The sequence below is a fragment of the Gigantopelta aegis genome, chromosome 2, assembly GCF_016097555.1.
Source record: "Gigantopelta aegis isolate Gae_Host chromosome 2, Gae_host_genome, whole genome shotgun sequence".
Lineage (NCBI taxonomy): Eukaryota > Metazoa > Mollusca > Gastropoda > Neomphalida > Peltospiridae > Gigantopelta > Gigantopelta aegis.
Window position 1 is genome coordinate 7,618,836 of NC_054700.1, and position 22,623 is coordinate 7,641,458.

The following is a 22,623-nucleotide window of genomic DNA, read 5'->3' on the forward strand; positions in this document are numbered from 1 at the left end:
ATCGGATAATTGGTTATATCGGTTATTAGCATAAATTTGACATGCACCGGGGCTATGCAATTAAACGGATTTGACTGTATATATATATACTCTTCAAAAGAAGAAACGCAAAACCACATTGTCGTAACATTTGGAGAATTGATTTAATTATTGAATGGTGAGTCCGATAATTAACAAATGTTGCAGGATTGTTCACAATTCACTCTAGTCCATTGTGAGTAAGTGATAGGACACACCACCAAGGTCAAGGTCATCTGGAGTCAATACCGGGTGTGGCCTCCGCGTGTGTTGACAACTGCCTGGCACCGCCTGCCCATTGAAGCAACCAGAGTACGGATGACGTCCCGGGGGATGGTGGCCCACTCGGCCTGCAAGGCTGCTGCCAGCTCGGGCAGGGCCTGGGGCTGTGGTTGTCGCTGTCGGAGGTGTCGGTCCAACTCGTCCCATAGATGCTCAATTGGGTTCAAATCCGGTGATATTGATGGCCAAGGAAGGACATTAATGTTGTTGTTCTGTAGGAAAGCCGTTGTGAGATGTGCTGTGTGAGGCCTGGCGTTGTCATGTTGGAACACTGCGTTGGCGTTGGCCATAACTGGAACGATGTGTGGCCGGAGGATCTGGTCAATGTAGCCCTGTGCATTCAGGTTGCCCTGCACGTGGACCAGGTCAGTTCTGCCAGTGTGTGAGATGGCTGCCCACACCATGACACTACCCCCGCCGAATCTGTCCACTTCCTGCACGCAGTTTGCCGCATAACGTTCACCACGACACCTATACACGCGACATCTTCCATCATGACGTCGGAGCAGAAATCGGGACTCGTCACTGAACCACACCTGTCTCCATCGCAGTTGAGGCCATTGTCGATGAATCTGGCACCACTGCAGTCGGAGTCGACGGTGTTGTGGTGTTAAGATGACACCTCGAACTGGACGTCTGGCACGAATTCCTACCTCACGTAGGCGGTTCCGTACGGTCTGGTCGGATATCCTGCGCAAACCTGGTATTGCTGCGGCTGTGGAAGTGGCAGTAGTCAATCGTTCCCGAAGGTGGCGTACCCGGATGTAGCGGTCCTGCCCGGGGGTAGTGACCCGTGGTCGACCGGATCTAGGGAGGTCACGTGTTGATCCATGTTGCTGGTAACGGTCCCACAGTCTGGAGATGGTGCTTGGGGACACATGGAATGCCCTGGCAACAGCCGTTCTGGATTCGCCTGCGTCTAGTCGGCCGATGGCATTGTTTCTCTGCGGTTCACTGAGACGTGGCATGTCCTGGATTGTCAACTGTTGGCCAGATACAGAGGCCAGGCAAGCGAACACCCTGCACTTTTATACTGTTGGTGTTCATGTTGCACGTGCAGACAACGCACGTGCAGTGGTGACATGGTTTGCACGTGGCTGCGTTTTTGCGAATATTCACATTTTGGAACTTTATTGTACAGTAGCTGCGTTTTATCGAATGTAACCGTGGGAATGTGTTTGGGACATGCAATGACCTTATATTCACAAAGCATGAACCGGTAGGAAACATAAAATCGGAGTTATAACCCATTTGTACCCTTTTGCGTTTCTTTTTTTGAAGAGTATATATATATATATATATACACACACACACACACACACACATATATACTGTATACACTCATGTCACATTAGTCTGCATGGCACAAAAGTGTGCGCATGTTAATTACGTTACATTACATCTTGAAATAAGTGTTGGGGTATGTTTGTAAACAAACAATGTTAATTTAATTCATAAGACAATTGTTAAAACAACACATCTTGATTGTGAATATATGTATAAAACTGGTATATACAATTTGATTGAAAAAAAAACCTCTGAATTAATTGCACTAAAAGTATACATTTGCCAGTCTCGATCAACGTGTTTTCAACATGTTTTTTTATTACCTTTCAACATGTGTCTGTCACCGCTGTAATGATAAATCTTGTATATCAACTTACACAAGTTTACATAAAAACTTCAATACATATCTTATTGTAATTTATGAATCCATAAATGAAATCAATGTTTTATTTTATCTGTTAATGTAAACATTCAAGCATACTTTGCATTATCCAAACTAAGGAGCATGAAACACCATTTATATTTATTAATTTGTATAATCTAAATTTTCCTGAAACAGACTATAATAGGAAGTGTTTGTTGTCTAGAACTTACAAAAAGTCGGATCCATTACCAGTTGTTGTTTTTGTGAATATCAGCGATAGAAGTGGTTGTTTTAATGTTTGCTGCACAGACTTATGTGCCGTCATGCAGGCCAGTAAATACAGGGAGGTGCCACTAAAAATTTGCTCATTACTTGAGTTTTAAAAAAAAATGAATAAAAATAACTTTCAGTAGTAACACGTTTATTGTTCCATTGTACTGTGGCGGTAAAACAAATATTTCAAAGAAAGATGTTAACTTTAAAATATAACACAAATGCTTAGGTGTGCAGACTTAGGTGCCACCAGTGTACGTATGCCGACTGAATATATAGAATATTATGCTTGAATACATTTATATAGACTCTGTAGGCCTTGACCGTAACCTTTTTAAGTGGTAGCCCACTGGGCTACCACGTTATAAAATCTGGTAGCCCTCAATAAAATTGGTAGCCGCATAGTTTTAATAAAATTAAAAAAAAAGAGAGAGAAAAAAAAAGAGCTAAATTATTTACTTTTATTTAACATGTTGTTTTAGGTGGGGTTTTTTTTTAGGTGTTTCAGTGTCTTGTTGATTGCAGAGTAACTGGATGTGCAAAAACAATCTAGTAGCCTGGCGGACTACTAGGTGTAGATATCTGGTAGCCCAAGCCACAAATGGGTAGCCAAAACACCCCAGGCTACCACTAAGATTGAGCCCTATAAAGGATAATAAACAAGTTACCAGTTATTGTCAAATTTATGTCCCAAGCGAAATAATTTTCAGCTGTCATGAGCTTTATGGATTTTTTTCTGTCATAAACAATTTCGAGTCTTGTTTATTACAATTGTGTGTTTGTATTTTCCATTAACAAAACATAAAAAATTCTGGAAATTAGTAAAAGAATTGTACTTACAAATATGTCTCCTTCAAAGCCCAGTGGCATGGGCATGTCATACAGTTCTATCTTAATGAACCGAGCTGTTTTCCATTCCTGTGTGAAACAGATCAGTGATATTAAAACAAACAGCAGCATGATTTGAAGTCATCTATGCAAGAAATACAAAGTCATATCTTATCAAACTTTCTATTAAATAAAAAATCTAATATATAAGCTAATCAGGACAAGCTAGATTTTTATCTCTATTTATATAGAAAGTAGGAACAAGAGAGGAAGGAAATGTTTAGTAGGTGCGACACACTCTGTACATATTATTTACGGTTATATGGCATCGGACCCCCATCCCAGGACCTATAGATATTGAGAGGGTAAACCTGCTGTCAAATTAGACATTCTAAAGTTTTTAATTAAGCAATTTTTATATGTAATGTCCCACAAGACAGGGTAACATATCACAGCCTTTGATTAGCAGTCGTGTTCACTTGAACGAGAAAATGCACATTGGGGCCACCGACATTATCGATCTTTTTAAACTTAATTTAAGCACTGTTTTTTTTGTTAGTTTCAAGCCTACTTTTATATAAAGCATACCACTATCAGGGGCTATACATGGGCTATCTGTCTATCTACTTTGTTGCACTGGCTGTAAGAGAAATAGCTGTGATTAGGCCACCGACGGGGATCGATCCCCACTGACCAAACTCACTTTGGGCAAGACTGGTACCACTGGATAAAAATCTTGTCCCCAAAGAAATATAAAGTCGTAAGGTTCAAACTTTTTATTAAATACAAAATTCACCATATGCACTAGAACGGGACACAAGCTAGATTTTTCATTGATTATATTATTGAAAAAAAAGGTTTTCAACTGTAAGTAATGTAGGGCATGGCAACAGTACCATTGCCCCTCGTTCCCTACCCTCACCCCCCAGCCCATTTTTTGGTCCGCCAATGTGATGAAAAATTAGACATTCAAAAATGCTAATCGACAATTTGTTGTAATGTATACAAGATCTGGTGTACATTTTGTTATTGATTAGCCCGTGTCATTGAACAAAATGTTCAAGGTAAAATTTAAAATGTCCTCTTCTTAAATTTACAGAAAAGTGGGTTTTTTTTATGTGTTTCATGGTTATTTGCTGCAAAGTATAAGCTTTTTAAAAAAATTGTCATAGGCAGGCTCAAAAGTGCCATAAGAGAATCCATTCACCCACAATTGTTTTTTCTTAAATTGATGTGGGCATCACATTCTCAAGTTCGAGCCCTGTATTGAATGTCAAAATTTTGTAATTCCGACAGTCTCCATATGAAACAAATTACTAGATAGAAACATAAAACAATTTCATTATTAATCTAGATCTTATAGTTTTTAAAGAAATTAAATGTATTAAAGTTATAGTTTGTTTTGTTTAATGACACCCTGGAGCACATTGATTATTAATCATCGGCTACTGGATATCAAACATTTGTTAATTTTGACATATAGTTTTAGAGAGAAAACCCACTACATTTTTCCATTAGTAGCAAGTAAAAAGATCTTTCATATGTACCATCCCACAGATACGATATAGCACATACCATGACCTTTAATATACCAGTATTGGTATATTGGGCTGGAACGAAAAATAGCCCAATGGGCCCACCGATGGGGATCAATCCTAGACCAACCATGCATCAGGCAAGTTTTTTACCACTGGGCTACATCGCGCCCATGAAACTAGTCTAATGCTTAATGTTCTTTCTAACATTAAACAAAACTAAATATGTTTTCAATAAACAGTGGACTCACTCTTAAAGCAGATTCTGTGACATGTTTGAAATCAAAGGTAACCTGAAAGAGAAATAAGATATTTATCAAGCATCCTGAGAGTGCTGCTAAAGCAGTAAATGTCCCATACAGGGGTTGAACAGTTTTGTACCATCTACGTTCAAGGACCTAACTCCTTGAAAAATGGGTAAATCACCATGAAAGTCAAAGCTGAGGGGATTCGAACCAATGACCCTCAGTATGAGAGTCCAGCACTCTACCAACTGAACTAATTGGGAAATTCCCACTAGCTACTGCCAGTAGGAGCACTTTATACCAACACTACTACAGTGGTGTGACTGAAAATTCATACAAACCACTACTCGGTTTACATCGTGACTACAAGCTCAATGGAAGCTGTGATATACAGTACAAATATTATTACCGTCTCCAGGCCGGTTGCCGTAGGGTTGTTGTATCGTGTACAGATGCTAGCTGTCGTCGACGTGGGCATGTCGCCAACAGCGTGCGAGAACTTGGTCTGACACTCATTGTCCCACGTCACCCGGTACACCCACGGTCTGTAACTGCCTCCTCCCTCTTCCGAGGTGGTCGACTTGTACACGACCATCTGGTTTGGTCGCTTCGCGTCGCCCATCATCAGTGACATACTTTCTACATTGAACACCTGAAATACAGTTATAGTTAAAGTTAAAGGCATATGGGCTCCCATTTTTGTAAGGGTAGGGTGATTTTTGGCCATATTAAATGAAAATGCTAGAATCTGGACAATCATATAGCATTACTGCCAAATGGATATATATATATGTATGTTTGTATGTTTGTATGTATGTATGTATGTATGTATGTATGTATGTATGTATGATGTATGTATGTATGAATGAATGAATGAATGAATGCATGTATATATATACGGTAGGGTTGCAAACGATTCACTATGCATTTTACATTGATTTATTATGCTAATACAGTGGGTAGAATGATGGAAGTACATGGTGAATAGGTTTCAGGCAAGCTCATTTTGCCCAAATAACTCTTTATTGTTTTTGCCTGAATTTGAGGATTGCTCCAGCACTGGGGGCAGTTGCCCCACTGTGCCCCATCTTGCATGCTTATTGTCACGGGGATCCTATAATACCCGTAACTGAATAAAACACGATTATCCAAATATCTCTCCTAACTGTATATCTATTAGATCTGCCTATAACGGGCAGTTCAAAACCCGAGTGGCTCGTCTCTAGGTACATCAGAGATAAGATCTATATATAAAGTATATGTTATTATAGCACGTTTAGTTCACTAGAAAACACAACAAAAACACAATACACGTTGGAATCTGTATTAATACTACGCTGACAAATGTACTGCCGCAGTAGTTAATTAACAACAACAAATAATAACCCAGAACTAATCACTTAATTAGTTAATCACTAGGTGTCTAGTTTACACAATATCTAATCACTTCACCGTGATACAACACACTCACGTGTGATAATTGAGAAACACTTCCAGGGGAACTTAATTAATAAAGGAATTACAACTCTATTCCTAACTGGTTAATTTTTAATTAACCCTTAACTACTCATTCAGTAACCTTGTAATACAGACTTAATACTGGTACCTATCACAATAAAGACAATAACCTACAGTTTACCTAGGTCCTCTAGGATGACTGGCTAAGCTTTAATAATTTTAGAACAGTGAAGCCTACAATTTACTTCGTCAGTTTACCGGAAACACTGTCTAAATAATATTGGTATAATACAGTATTAAAATATTTTAAGTCACATCAATCACATCAAGGTTATACAACAGAGCAGAAATATATATTTACCAGTCCAAACGGACTAACGTTCCCTGGCAGCCTTCCAATGTTTCTCCCTGATATCTCTAAAACCCTAGCTATTTATTATAAAAGCCGAATATTGCCTGGGGGCACATCGCGGTACCGAATACCTACAAGTGATATTTCCACGGCGACCAAGACGGCAATTTTCCTTAGATGGCCAGACTTGCTGACGCCTAGTCGCCAAAATCACGGTCGTAAAAACGGCACTCGCGGAGGTATTACGTAACTACTGGCCACATGGCCATCACACCTAGTCTGGGTGTGTATTGGAACTGCACACGGCCCTCTAAAACAATTAATATCGCCACAGGCAAAAAGAAATTAAGAGCATGTTCCGTCACACTTATGTTTAAAGTTAAAGGGTTTTTCTTTAACAACACCACTAGAGCACATTGATTTATTAATCATCGGCTATTGGATGTCAAACATTTGGCAATTCTGACAGTCTTAAAAACCCTGCACTGACTCGAATGAGAAATTAAGAGAGAAAAAAAGGGTTTCTCCAACTTCGATTATGGGGTAAAATATCCTTGTTACCCCCCCCCCCCCCTTTTGTTAGGGTTAGTTTTAGGCTTAGGGTTAGTTTTTGGGTTATGCATGGTAAGGTTCCAGGCTGTTTATGCATGTATCAGTACCATTGACAACATATCATACCAGTGTAACAGGTGGACATTTCCCCTCAAATTTCTTTCCCAATGAGGACCTCCAAATCTATATGCCACCTTTGAGTTTTTTTACTAGAAAACAAGAAACGAAAGCTCAGCTGAATTAATAAAACAATGCACCATGTAAGTCCACTCGTGCATGGCGCACATTAAGTCAATACCTCTCTAGTAAACCCACCTGTTTTAAATCTATATAAATAACTCCATGCAAGTTACTACGCCCAGGAGGTGTTAACGCCGTCAGGTTTGCGATTCCAAAATAGCTGATGCGAAATTTCGACACGCTCTGCCATTTCGTTGTTACGTTACCGTCGACCATCGCACTGGGCGGATGGGTGGTCAAACTGTCACACACGTGCACTTCCTGACGCCTGTCTTTATTAGACAGATTACGGTAGTACTCTTTTCCAAACGTGGAACACGTGAAAATTCCTCTAGTCTCCTTGTTCAAAGCGACGTTTACTGGCTCTGTTAACACTAACAGCGTTAGCCGACTCAAAATTATCAACAGAAAATAAAATCCGTTTCTGTCCATGTTTACGTATATGTAACTAGGAATCTAGAAATCCAGGATAAAAGTTAGAAAGTCCAGTTGAAAGGAAATTTGAAATTATGAAACACTCTGGTTAGAATAACCTCGTGCTTTTCTGTGTTGTATCGCAATTCATAGTTCAGCTGTTGTAACTTGGTCGATATTCGATTTGCTAAACACGAGGTCTATTCGTCTGTTAAAGTCACGGGATATAATATTTATACACCACTATTATGGGCGAATACAGGATGTACGCATGCGCCCGTTCCCGTTTTTTGACAATTATTATCCCTTTCTAGTAGACTACGAAGGTCCGTGACGATCGCCAAAATGTTTAGAACAAAGCTCAAAAGAACAGTGCCTCATTTTGTATAAATAATGTCATTTTAAAGACACATATTTAATATTATAATATGTCTGTGTTAAATGTGTTGCCTTATGCTCTTTGTCTTTCTTTATTTGTCTAGAGGAAAGGATTAAGCCCAGTGGTAAAGCGCTCGTCTGATGCACGGTCCGTTTGAGATCGATCTCCGTTGGTGGTCTCATTTAGGCTATTTCTCATTCCATCCAGTGCACCACAACTGGTATTATAAAGGCCGTGGTATGTGATATCCTGTCTGTGGAAATGTGCATATAAAATTTCCCTTGCTATTAATGGAAACATACAGCGAGTCTAAGCTCTTTTCTCTGAAACTGCCAGAATTACCCAATGTTTGACATCCAATAGCAGGGGCGTAGCGTGATCTGGACCGGGGAGGGTGTGTGTGTGTGTGTGTGTGTGTGTGTGTGTGTGTGTGTCGAATATGAACCAAGTGGACCATTTTCTATTGTTTTTGCACTTCCAGAAACTCCATATGCATAAAGTTGTATGATTTAGTTCTGATAGCGGACCATTTGCATCAGCGGTGTGTGTCTGTGTGTGTGTGTGTTTGTTCGTCCGACCGACCCACAAGCCTACGCCCCTGAATAGCCGATGATTAATAAATCAATCTACTCTAGTGGTGTCGTTAAAAAAAAAAATTGTTTGTCTACATGTATCTGTTTCATCTTTTGTGTTACTTTCTGTACGTTTTTGTCTTGATGTTGGTTTTTGTTGTTGGGTTTTTTTCTTTTTTCTTAACAGGCGTGGAAGCGGGGTTTGGGTTTCGGGGTTTAAACGGTATTTTATCAAATATGTGTATACATTTTCAGGGTGAGCATGACTCGAACCTGACTCCTAGAAACTTCCTTTGCCACAGATTACAACCCCCCCCACCCCTATCCCCACCCCCGCCTGCATACTTCCCTGAATAGAACATGCGCCTTATGTAATTCTGTTCAAATCTTATCGATGTCTACCGTCTTATTCGTGTTAATAACTTAATATCTTCTCTATTTTGTCTTACGTTTTGTTTAAATTTTTTATATCTGTTCTATTTTGTCTGATGGTTTCTTCTTGTTGATTTCTTTTCTATTTTGTCTTATAATTTTGTCGTTGATTTCTTTTCTATTTTTTTTTTTCTTAATTGTCTTATGGTTTGTTCTTGTTGATATATTATGTTCTATTTTGTATTGTTGATTTCTTGTCTATTTTTCTTCACTATACTATCACAACTTTCTGATATCACAATGCAATCGACTTGCAAGGACAATGTTATGCTTTTTAACCATAAGTTTGTTTTGTTTAATGACACCACTAGAGCACATTGATTTATTCATAGGTAGCTATTGGATGTCAGGCATTTGGTAATTCTGACATAAAGACTTAGGAAACTAGCTACGTTTTTCCATTAGTAGCAAGGGATCTTTTATATGCACCATTCCACAGACAGAATAGCACATACAACAGCCTTTTGTATACCAGTTGTGGTACACTGGCTGGAGCAAGAAATAGCTCAATGGACCCACTGACGGGGATCGTACCAAAACCAACCGTGCATCAGGCGAGTGCTTTACCACTGGACTACATCCCACCCCCTGTTTAACAGAGCCCAAGATAACCTTGTGAATTAGGCCTGACAAAGGTTGTCAGTGGGATGGCACATATAAAAGATTCCTTGCTGCTAATGGAAAAGAGTAGTCTATGGAGTGGTGGCAGCAGGAGCGGATCCAGGAATTTTAACGAGGGGGGGTCCAGTCTTGTTCCTTTGAAGGGCCCCCTCTTGATAGGAAATTTTCATATTTGAAGATAGCTTTAGATGGGTTTGAAGTATATTCCCGTTATCAAAATCCTGCTTGTTGGTCATGAGCAGGGGGGGTCCAGACCCCCTCGACCCCCCCCTGGATCCGCATCTGGGCAGGTTTCCTCTTATTATCTGTGTGGTATTTAACCATATATCTCAAACAACATATAACCATAAATAAAAATGTTTTGAGTGTGTATTGTTAAATAAAACATTTCTTTGTTCTAGCTATCAATAAATAGAAGGGCGCTGCACCCTGCCCCCATTTTGTGCTTTCCTGCCACATTTATTTACAGCCTGCCCCTGATCACTGTCGCCCTGCCCTAAATCATTGCCAAACAAAAATAATAAAATTAAATTTTTTCCCTTTCTTTTCACCCAAAGCCTATGGGTCTGAATTGCCATCTAAGAAATGTTTGACAATATATCATATGGTCACATGTGTGAAAGCCGACATCAGTACTGTGGCATGTTTTTTCTTTTCTATTGTTAGTCGTTGTGACTCCGGACAAGCAGGCAGCCAGTCTGATAAAGCTTGATTGAGAAGTAATCCTTGCACAGTCGGGGGTGAGGGGCATGGGGTATTCCACCAGAAATTTAGAGGTAGGGCCTTTAGGCATAGGCAGTTTCGGCCGTAGGGAGCGATAAGGTTTGTCCGGGGGCCTGTCCCCTCCCCCTTTCCTCCCCCCCCCTTCTTTGGTCACACCGAAGTTACCAATACGACTGGTGCTCTTCCGCTATCCCAACCATTAATTACAGAACTTCCTGTGGCCTAGGCCTAACCTCCCTACCTAACCTCCACTATCCCTCCAATAAGGGCTGAATTTAATAATAAATAAAAAAATTGGTTTAAGAAGCCTGATTAAAAAATTAGCAACAAAATTATTAAATTAGTATTAATGATTATTTTATTATTTATATTATTTTGGGGTTGCGCAAATATTTTTTTTTTTAAACTCCCCCCCCCCCAATTTTTTATTTAATAATTCAAAATTGCCCATTAATTTTTCTGTCCCGGGACAGATTTCTAGCTATCCAGAGAATGGCCACGGGACAGACATGCTCGAAGCCTTAGTGGTACATGAGCATGTTAAACAAATTACCTGACATATGACCACAAATTACTTAGACATAATTAACTAATTAAGCAAACACCCAGTTGAAAGTAGACCATCAAATTAAACTTCAACAGAATGTCAAATGGTAGGTTTATCTTCAACAGCCTAGTTTTAAAAGTAATTTTTAGATTATTGATTTCTTTGATATTAAGTGTCCTTTGCAAATAAGCAGGCCAAGATACATAGTTTTAGCTGGTGTAACCGTTCATTATAAATGGATCATTAATGGCATCCTTATAATATGGCACAAAGCAAACTAGCAATACTATTTACTTGATGTATGTACATGTAGGTATAACTGTGTGTTCTAAATAAAAGCATGTTAATAAAATCTATCTAGACCTTGACCTTTAATAATAGCTGTTTTTAAAGTGTCCAAAATTAAATGCAGTGAGTAACTTATTGCAAATGCATGTATATCCATATGCTAATTTATTTATTTGTTTGTTTGTTCATTTATTTATTTATTTTGATGTATTTCTAATAATTCTTTTGTTTTTATTTGTAGATTTCTTCAAATTATTTAATTTATTTTGTACAATTGTGGACATTATAAATACTATATGCAATAGAATGTTTCATTATTTAAATGTTTTTGGTCATCTAATATTTTGTAATTATTAAATATTGATTAATTGTGTTTATATTTAGTGTATTGGTACAATAATATAACCTTCGGCCATGAATGTAGTTTTTCATCAAATATCCAAACACAAGAATAATAAATTTGGTTTTAGAAACTGATAGTCTTCCTCCCCTGAAATCAAAGTTAGTAAATTAAAAAGAAAATTCATGTGTGCTTCCATAATTATATATACCTACATATATGATCATATCCAGTAATTGCCTTAAAACATTATACTTTCATGTTCAAAATGCTCTACAATTAAATTAGCCCCTGGCCCTGTCAAAATCCTGGATAAAGAAAGAAAGCAAGAAATGTTTTTTATTTAACGACACACTCAACACATTTTATTTACGGTTATATGGCGTCAGGCATATGGTTAAGGACCACACAGATTTTGAGAGGAAACCCGCTGTCGCCACTACATGGGCTACTCTTTTCAATTAGCAGCAAGGGATCTTTTATTTGCCCTTCCCACAGGCAGGATAGCACAAACCATGGCCTTTGTTGAACCAGTTATGGATCACTGGTCGGTGCAAGTGATTTACACCTACCCATTGAGCCTTGTGAAGCACTCACTCAGGTTTTGGAGTCGGTATCTGGATTAAAAATCCCATGCCTCGACTGGGATCCGAACCCAGTACCTACCAGCCTGTAGACCGATGGCCTAACCACTACACCACCAAGGCTGGTAAATCCTGGATAACCAAATATTTGACATCCAATAGTCAATGATCAATTAATCAATGTGCTCTAGTGGTTTCATTAAACCAAACAATCTTTACTTTTTCTAGTGCTGAATACTAATGATTAAAATTCCAACATACTGGACAGTTTACTACATAAATCATATCGACAGACCGACCTCAGTGGTTGTAGGGGTTAAGTCATCAGACTTAAGGCTGGTAGGTACTGGGTTCGCATCCAGGTACCGGCTCCCACTCAGTACCCAGGACAGCGTGCTTGAACCTTAATTGGATATAAGCATGAAAATAATTATAAATGAAATGGGCACTACAGGTCATAAACAAAAAGTTAAAAGTTTGGTTTGTTTAACAACACCACTAGAGCACATTAATTTATTAAGTATCAGCTATTGGATGTTAAATATTTGGTAAATGTGTCATAGTTTTAGAGAAGAAACCCGCTACATTTTTTTTCTATTAGTAGCAAGGGATCTTTTATATGCACTATCCAACAGACAGGATAGCACATACCACAGCCTCTGATATATGAGTCATGGTGCACTGGCTGGAACGAGAGTTCTGAACAAAATACACAAACACCGTAATCAATGTACAAGATATTTATATACACAGTATAAAGAATGTAAGCGTCTGGGTCTGGATCAAGACTAAATCAACTAGAACAACACAAGTAGGTTGGTGATCACCACTGACACGTGGTGAAGACAACATAAACATTTTAAAACATCTCAACAAATCACAGCTATAACAGTAAAATCATAAAAATTAGACAGATTAAAAAAAACAAATATTCTTAAAAAACAACCAGATCACTAAAATGTACATACAGTTTAAATAATAACGGAATTTATCCTGCGATTCATTGGCAAGATATGACTATAGATAACGATGTGTTATCTTTAAATACAGACTGTGCGAAGCTAATTGGCTTGTAGTATTAATTTATATACTGAGAACCAAAAGAAACGCGAATATACTTTTCAGCTGTAACATTTAAACTGGGTTTTAAAAAAAAAGAATTAACACATATTGAGATTCAGGAAAATCACACACTGATGTACTGAACTGAGAGTTTGTAATCAAGTAAACATAAAGTCAAATTTGTTTAACTACGTAATTAATTGATTATTGACTGAGGGTCTCAGGGAAGATTAGCTTTTGCTGAGTTGTCCTCGCTAAATAAAGAATTTATTATTATTATTGTATTGGATGTATATTGTATATATAGTAACAAGGGATCTTTTGTATGCACTTTCCTACAGACAAGAAAGCACATACCACGTACAGCCTTTGACTAATTGTGGTGCACTGGTTGGAACTAGAAAACCCATAATCAGTTAAATGGATCCACCGAGGTGGTTTGATCCTGTGACGCAAGCACCTCAAGCAAACATTTGACCAACTGATCTAGATCCTGTTCCCAAAGTAAACATATATTCTAACTACAAACGATAACCCTAACCGTGATACGCGTTTCTTTTGGTACTCAGTGTATTAACACCAGGGAACATAAACAGCAGCTGAAACCAGAACAAAAGTTACTTGCTTAATGCATGTGCTTTACATTTTTATACGTTTTTGATTTTTCAGATTACACATTTAAAGCACATATACTAGTTGCTGATTTGATATCAGAATTACCAGTATCACAGGATGATCAGAACATGAATACTAAACCGCTAAAAACTAAAATTTTAAGTTCTGTCATCCTTTATATGATAAATCTGATATTCAAAGCACTATATGTATTTACATTTTGATAAGGAGACAGCAACCCAATATAAATAATACAGACAAAACGAACACCGAATTCTTCTACTAACAAAACTAAAACGATTTAATGATGAATTACTATCACATTTTAAAACTATTATTATATACTGGTGAAAAGAAATAAAGAAAAACAAACATACACAGTGAAACTCCTCTAAACCGGACACCCTCTAAACCAAGTAAATAGTCCTGTTTTAAGAGGTATCCGGTTTAGAGAGGTTCTCTTATGTACAGATATTTAAAAAGGGCCTATGCTGTTTTGAGGGGATTCTGGTTTACAGAGGTTTCACTGTAGTAACAGCAAATACCAAATGCAACTAAAACCCTCATCCACAATATCAGCAAATTAAGCGTTTTACACATGAGGTCAATTCTACAGTCCTGACATTCAGTCCCACATTACATCTATGTATTTTTATTAGCTTGAGTGTTCTCGATTGTTATTCTGTTATATGTGAAAACAATGCAAGAGATGACTGTAATACAGTAGAATCTCGTTGGGTCGAACTTGGAAGGGTCGAATACACCGCAACCCTTGAACCAAAAGCGAAGTCCCAAGTTTCCTGTACACATGGTTGACCGGGGTTCAGGCCAGTAGGATTCAACTGTACTTAATTTGGTAATCGTCAATGACCAAATGGTAGCCATGCAGCGACTCCCCTGTGGCATCAGATTTAAGAAAAAATAATAATGAATATTTCAAACACAGTAGCTGGCTATCATTTGGGCGTCGATGATTGCCGAAGTATTACACACAGTAATCTCTAGCATTATCCTCACATATATGCTAGAGGACACTCAAGCTATATCTTTTATATACAACTACTACAGAATTAATTAAATTTGGTCTCAAATACAATGCGTTCATTTATTTCTTTTCATCAGTATATTTAGACATGAAATATTCACAAATGGGATCCACCTTGTATATACTAGTATATATATATTATGAAGCATTCAAAATTGTGTCTCTTTATTACAATATAACATCCATGTTTGAGCTGAATTACAAATATACAGGGCTTCTAGAATTTTATAAAATCCACTAGCCATGGAATCAGTGATTTTAAAAATATACTAGCAACAATTAAAAATTCACAAGCCCTACTTCACTTTAAGTTAATATAATTTTACTAAATAATAGTAATAATTTGATATGTCACCTAAAAAGGGAGCTTAAAAACACTAACAATGTGGGGTTGGGGCAGGGACAGGCTACTAGTATTTATATTTACAAAATAGACTTAACTGCAACATTTGACTATTTTGTTTCAGTAGCCGTTGGGCATGGCAATTTACTAGCCCAACATTGAATATCACTAGCTATGGGAGTGGGGCTACCATAATCTAGAAGCCCTGAATATATGTACAGTGAAACCACTGAACTGGACACCCATTGGACCAAGTAAAAAGTCTGGTTATAAGTAACATCTGGCCTGGCGCTTATAAAACTTTTAAGTCTAGACTCGAGACTCTAATAAAGTTTGAGATGTGAATGTCATGGCAACGCCATACAAACTGTATGCGTGTGATGTCATTAGAAATTGAGTCTGGACTCGGGAGGTTTGGTTCTGTACTGTTATTTAAAGGTTTTAACTTTATAATAAAAATATGAACTATGAACTGTATGGTTTAAATCTATTTTACTGTTTACTTTAAATTCCCAATAATACGTAAAAGCTGTAATTCCAACTTTTGCTTTCATGTACATGCTGCAAAGATTCTTACAAAGTTAAAGTTTGTTCTGTTAAACAACACCACTAGAGCACAATAATTTAATAATCATAGGCTACTGGAAATATTTATAATTTTTGAAATATAAAGTTTAGAGAGGAAACCTGCTACATTTTTCTTTTAGCAGCAAGGGATTTTTATATGCACCATCTCACAGATAGGACAGCACATACCACAACCTTTGGTATACCAGTCAGTCATGATGCAATGGTTAAGAGTCTTACAAAATATTTACCGTACGCTAAACATTCCAAACTTGATCAGAAAACAAGAACGCCTTATACTGTATGTGACTGTATGTTTTCACTAAGCACAAATAAAACAAATTACATCACTATTCAAGAGAAACATGATATGAACCATCTCACTATTCAAGGGAGTTAACTCTTGGTCTTTTTTTTTTCCTTTTAGCCAAAAAGCAATTTTAATGCAGAATTTTCAATAAACATTTTTTTTTATATAAAATTAAGAAAGCTATACTGGAAATTAAAAAATACATAATGTCATCTCCTAATATTTCACTGCAACTTGGTAAAACATTTTTTTGGTTCATTTAAAAAACAACAAAAAACTTTCTTATAAAGATAACCTTTAAAAAGTGACCATAAACAAAGTCCAGTTTACTGAGGGTCTGGTTTTAAGAGGTTTCACTGTACATGTATACTGATTTTATAAACACCATAAAACAAATATTAACATCAAGTACATCAAGTACATTGTGTAATATGGAAGAAAGGTGACCGAAAACATATTATAATTATATACACTAAAACAGTATTATGTCAACCAACAAATTTCATATTTTTATTACACTCAAAACAAAAATATTAAAAAAGTGTCTGTCGTTCAATATTCTCCAGTCAATTTTATAGCTAAAAACAAATAGTCACCAGTTTTGGTGTCAGAATATTGGCTTCATCCTTTTAGTTAGTCACTAGGCATATACAGTAGAATCTCGTTGAGTCGAACTCAAAAGGGTCAAATACACTGCAATGCTCGAACCAAAAACAAGGTTCCAAGTTACACTTACATGTTACTGACAGAATGGTTAGGCCAAACTACCTGATGGGTCGAACACTTTCTCGAGCACCGACGGGGTTCAGTTCAAGACTTGAAGCCAGTGGGATTCAACTGTATATATATATTCGTATTAGACATAAGATTAACTTCTACAGACCCTGTATTAGCATATAAAGTAATACTAGTAATTCTATTGTTACCCTGATGGTAAAAGAACACAGCCTTGTTTTCTCCCTAAATAAATAATAACTGAGCTAAAGAATATGGTGCCAACAAGACCACACCATTGGTCTATATTCTATAGCAGACCATTTGGGATATCAATACCATACTAATCTCCTCTTGGGAATGATGGCCATTTGAGCAAGTTTGAATGTATATTAAAATTAAATGTAGATATAACCTGGAAATAAATTTTAAGATAACACTATTCATTAAATAACTACATGTATATATATATATGCCCAGCAGATTACGTGGACTCTGTCTGTTTTGGTATTTTGTTACTGCTAATGTCGGTCTTTACAAACTCAGTCTGTTTTAGCTTTTTCTTTTTATATCCTTCACTTCAAGAACACTTGCATTTAATTGAAACTTAACATTACAAGCCGTAAATAAAATTAAAAAAAGAGAAAGAATTAAACAAGAAAACCCCCCACAAACATTGAAAGGATATCAGAGAAATTGATTTATGTATAAATAATGTTTTATTAATAAAATTTAAACATACTGCCAAGCATTAGGAATGCATGATGGATATTCCTGTAAGTATTCCTGTAAGTAACATATCCCAAAAATAATGGATATTCTTGTTTAACAATGTAGAACAAAATTGTGAATAATAAAAAATCAAAAAATCCCTGGATAAGTTGTAAGAACAAACACATAACTACATTGTTCTACATTTGAGAATGAGAAAACCGTTGCATCAGCTTTATATAAAAATAGTTGGATTTCACCAAAATAAATATAATTTATAAGCTAAACACAAGAAATACCAACATTTACAGTGAAAAACCTTCTAAACAGGACACCCGGGAACAAGTAAAAAGTTCACTTTTATGCGATATTTGGTTTACAGAGGTTACAGTCTGTACTGATACTTGAAAAGGGACTATTTTAGAAAATGTCCGGTTTCAATGGAATTCTGGTTTATAGAGAGTCCGATTTTGAGGGTATTCTGTAACTCGATGAAAATGGAACTGACAGAAACAAGATATTAATAACCTTTAAGATTTACAGTGGGAAAGGGAGGCAACCCTCCCAAACTGTATCTTCCTTAAGATGAGTAGTAGATGAGACATTAAGATGATGAAACACATGTTGAATTATTACTTACATTGTACACAAAGAAATACAAAGTAACACACAGTTAACAATGATCAAATAACACAATGCAAGTTACAAGATTTCTGATGGCAGGTTTATGAAATGATGGTCACATACTCACTGTTTGTTATTGTATTGTTGTATAGAAGGTGGTGTATTTCAGATTAACAAATTTAACAGGCCTGTAGGAACAATAAGTGAAGGGGTGAGGAAAAATCTCTTGTAGAAGCGGCAGTCTCTGGTGGAAGGAACACAAGCCATAGGACAAGGACAAAATGTTTAATGTGCACATTCAGAGCAAGCTGTTGTAGCGCACACCTGTCCTGGGCACAGGTACTGGCCGCAACCGGTTCAACCGTCCAGGACAGGATAGGGTTGGGGTGGGTGAAGGAGGGACCGCCTGCACTGACAGGTGCAAGGGAGCACCAGCAGTCCGACTGTAGCCAGTAACAGGCGGAGACACAAGCCATATTTTTGGTGTTTATTTATATAGAGTGTGTGTGTGTGTGTGTGTGTGAAAACAGTACACTGTCATCTTCAGGTGGGAGGGTGGACTAGATACCCCAGTTCCTAAGGGCCTATTAAATAATGGACTATACAGTGGACGCGTGTCTTTATTTATACAGTGGGGGGGGGGGGGGGAAGTACATTGTTATTTTCAAGTGCAGGGAACATTTTTTTCAGTATCATGTACCGATTTGCTATGCAAGTTTCAGAGTTTGCTACACAATTTTAAAACTTTAAACAGTAATTGCTAATCAATTTTTAATTGACTAAAAATATAGCTAATCAAGATTTTAAAACCAAAATGTTCCTTGAAGTGGAGGAGGGAACTAGAACCCCCTCCTGGTTCCTAAGGGTCTATTAAATAATGGAATATACAGTGGACTCTGTTCAAACCAGCATCTGTATAATCTATATTTCTGTGTAAACAGACACAATGTCAAAGTACGGGTCTGTGAACATGGCTTGGCTAAAATCTGTCATTGCAATAATATTTTACCAATCTCCCTTGAATCTGATTTAGAGTCCATTGCACAGTTAAACCTCTTTATCATAACCTCTGTAACATAGTTAATTATATATTAAAAAATAACCTATATATACATATGCAGGAGTAGATCTGCACAATTATGATTTAAAAATTGTGTTCTTCAGCAATAGTGAAGTGAAATTTCCAAACAAACTGTATGTGTTTGTGTGTGTGTGTCTGTGTGTGTGTGTGTGAGCGTGAGCGTATGTGTTTGTGTGTGTGTGTTAGTGTGTACATGTGTGTGTGTGTGTGTGTGTGTGTACATGTGTGTGTGTGTGTGTGTGTGTGTGTACATGTGTGTGTGTGTGTGTGTACATGTGTGTGTGTGTGTGTGTGTGAGCGTATGTGTGTGTGTGTTAGTGTGTACATGTGTGTGTGTGTGTGTGTGTGTACATGTGTGTGTGTGTGTGTACATGTGTGTGTGTGTGTGTGTGTGTGTGTGTGTGTACATGTGTGTACAAGCCCACTGAATCCATACATAAAAGTACCAGTACTTAGTAAACGAAAAACTTTAAATGAACCAATAGACATTTTCAAGAATTCAATAATGTATCATTTGTAAACCAATTGGGTAATTGAAGCCAGTAGAATTACACAGCAAAACAAAGCTTTAAAAAATAAGTGCAAGTACTTAATACTATACATAGTGATTACCTAGTTTGTGAAGGCTGCTTTTGTAGTCCATTACTTAATCAAGGACAAGTTTGGCTATATTACTTCACTGTAACACCACAGTACTGGCAGTTTATTGTATCAAAAAAACCCACTGAAAGTTGAATTAAACTGTCGTAATATCGCTGTGATTACATCCCCAGAGAAATAAACTAGCTTCTTTTTATTGTTCTGGCCTCGTAACAGAGTGAGTTCAAACCCATTTTATACAACAATTACACCAGAAAAAGCAGATTTCATTTACTGGTGAATATATATCTTTTTTTTTGTAGGCGTATATGACAGAGAATTTGCCAACAGTGACCATGTAGGTTTAAAGGGACTGTCCTGAATTTGCTGCCATTTTAAGATATTTCTGACTAATGAAAATCTTTTAATGATTACAATATAACCCACAAAATATAGTTTCTTGTTTAGAATATGTCTCTGTATATCCAATGTTTTTTTGGTCATCCTAATGTTTGTAAGTAGCCCAAACTGGATTTGGCCTCCCAATAATTTTAAAGTTAAAGTTTGTTTTGTTTAACAACACTACTAGAGCAAATTGATTTATTAATCATCGGCTATTGGATGTCAAACATTTGGTAATTTTAACATATGGTCTTAAGAGAGAAAACCCCGCTACATTTTCCCCATTAGTAGCAAGGGATCTTTTATATGCACCATCCCACAGACAGGGAAGTGCATACCACGACCTTTGATATACCAGTTGTGGTGCACTAGCTGGAACTAGAAATAGCCCAACGATGGGGATCGATCTCAAACTGACTGCACATCAAGTGAGTGCTTTACCACTGGGCTACGTCCTGCCTACACCCCCTCCCCCAATAATTTTGTATGTATGAAAAAATATATACATGACTTAGTGAAACAAAAGAAGTTTGACCTATTACAAACACTAGGATGATCAGCAACACATTAATTTACAGCCACTGATATTTTATGCAGAGAAATGTATTTAATATGCAATTTTAGTCTTTAAAATGTTTCTGTTAGTCAGCAACATCTTAACAATGGTGATATAAACTCAGGAAAGTATCTTTAACAAATATGTTCTACATTGATGTAATAATAAAAATCAATTTCAACTATGATGGTTAAAAAACACCATTATAAAATATTTCTATACTTTTGTTTTTGAAAAACTTGGGAAAGTATACATGTATAATCAACAAAACCTGATAACGACATTTACCGGTAATTAGGCTTTGTGAATAATGAAATGGACCCTATACTGCCACATGTAAGTATATTGAGGGTAAATGCATAAAATAATAAAAATCAGATTTTATAAACGGAGACAGAAACAAACTCTCTCTCTACATTTCACCTGTACGATTATGCAAGCTGTTTTGGGTAGTAATAAAATACAATACTGTGTTTGGATGAAAACAAGAATAAAAACGATAAATATATAAATACATAAAGCATAATCATAATAATATATTTTGTTATATTTTGTGTTTCGTAAGTTTAATTATTGCACATTATCAGTGTCGGTTCCAGTACCATGCCGTATTCTAAATATGCATATATGATTAATGGTCTGTCAAAGTTTCAACTTTTGTTCACCATATTTAATATATAAGTCAATGAACAGAACTGCCTATTTCCTAAAACCAAATACTTTTTTGAAAACACTACATAATTACAGGCCCGTAGGAATGATGAATAGAATTGGGTGGTCACAATCACTAGTGCATGGGATCGAGACAGTCTCTACTGGGGTTAGATGGGTGTGTGTGTGTGTGTGTGTGTGTGTGTGTGTGTACAAGCCAAATGTTTATTTCTATATATGAAGTAGGACCCCCCCCCCCCCCCCCCCCCGTACATATAATTTCATCATTAAGAGTGGCGCCATGGTCCCCCCTGGTTCCTATGGGCTTGAATTATACATTTATTTTAGTCTGCTATATTATTTCTTTTGTTAACTACATGGTTGAATCAGTGTTAAGATGTTTGGTCAGCCACGGATGTAGATGATGAAGGAATGAACACTTTGAACACTATGAAGCATTGTCAGACTGTGTTTGAGCTAAACATGAACACCACTGGCTTTTACTGTGGATCACCTGACCGCCGCAGAAAGTGACCAATCAACACACAGCACTATCATGTTTGTTATCATCATCAACCAATAGTGTGTCCTTGAAACAGGTCTTGATGAATTTTTGTCCAGAATCTGTTCACTTGAACCTAAATAAAGAAAAAAAACAAAAACAACAAGCATATTATTTGATAAGCAATCTCCAGGATGGTGGATTGTACATTTGTGAGCATGAACTTTGGTGAAGCTAAATTTACCAAATTAACAAACTTGTTTCTCCATGTACTAAGAAAGCTTCACACAAAATTTAGTTGAAATTGGTTCAGATGTTTTGGAGAAGGAGTTAAAAATGTGAAAAGTTAACTCATGATGCACAATGATGGACGAAAATGTACCGCAATAGGTCACTAATTGAGCCAGTGAAGTACTAGGATATTCACTGCCTTCATGCCACTAACTGACTGCAATAGTGGTGTGATTCCTGAAGAGAATCTTTAAAACTAAGATAGCACTTTTCCCATCGTTTCTGCATTGCCCATC

The 22,623-nt window shown here is 36.9% G+C and overlaps 2 protein-coding genes across 2 annotated transcripts in view; both read right to left on the bottom strand.

Moving 5' to 3' along the window:
* Positions 1-7,866, bottom strand: part of LOC121379358 (laminin subunit alpha-2-like) — a 113,722-nt gene extending 105,856 nt beyond the window's left edge. The window contains exons 1-4 of the mRNA XM_041507939.1: positions 7,510-7,866; positions 5,242-5,484; positions 4,839-4,880; positions 3,065-3,142 (exon numbers count right to left, since the gene is read on the bottom strand). Coding sequence (XP_041363873.1) covers positions 3,065-3,142; positions 4,839-4,880; positions 5,242-5,484; positions 7,510-7,866 — 720 coding nt within the window. The remainder of the gene's footprint in view (positions 1-3,064; positions 3,143-4,838; positions 4,881-5,241; positions 5,485-7,509) is intronic.
* A 12,917-nt stretch (positions 7,867-20,783) lies between these two features.
* The window catches only part of LOC121380718 (limbic system-associated membrane protein-like), a 145,246-nt gene continuing 143,406 nt past the window's right edge, over positions 20,784-22,623 (bottom strand). The window contains exon 9 of the mRNA XM_041509673.1: positions 20,784-22,232. Coding sequence (XP_041365607.1) covers positions 22,105-22,232 — 128 coding nt within the window. The 3' untranslated portion in view covers positions 20,784-22,104. The remainder of the gene's footprint in view (positions 22,233-22,623) is intronic.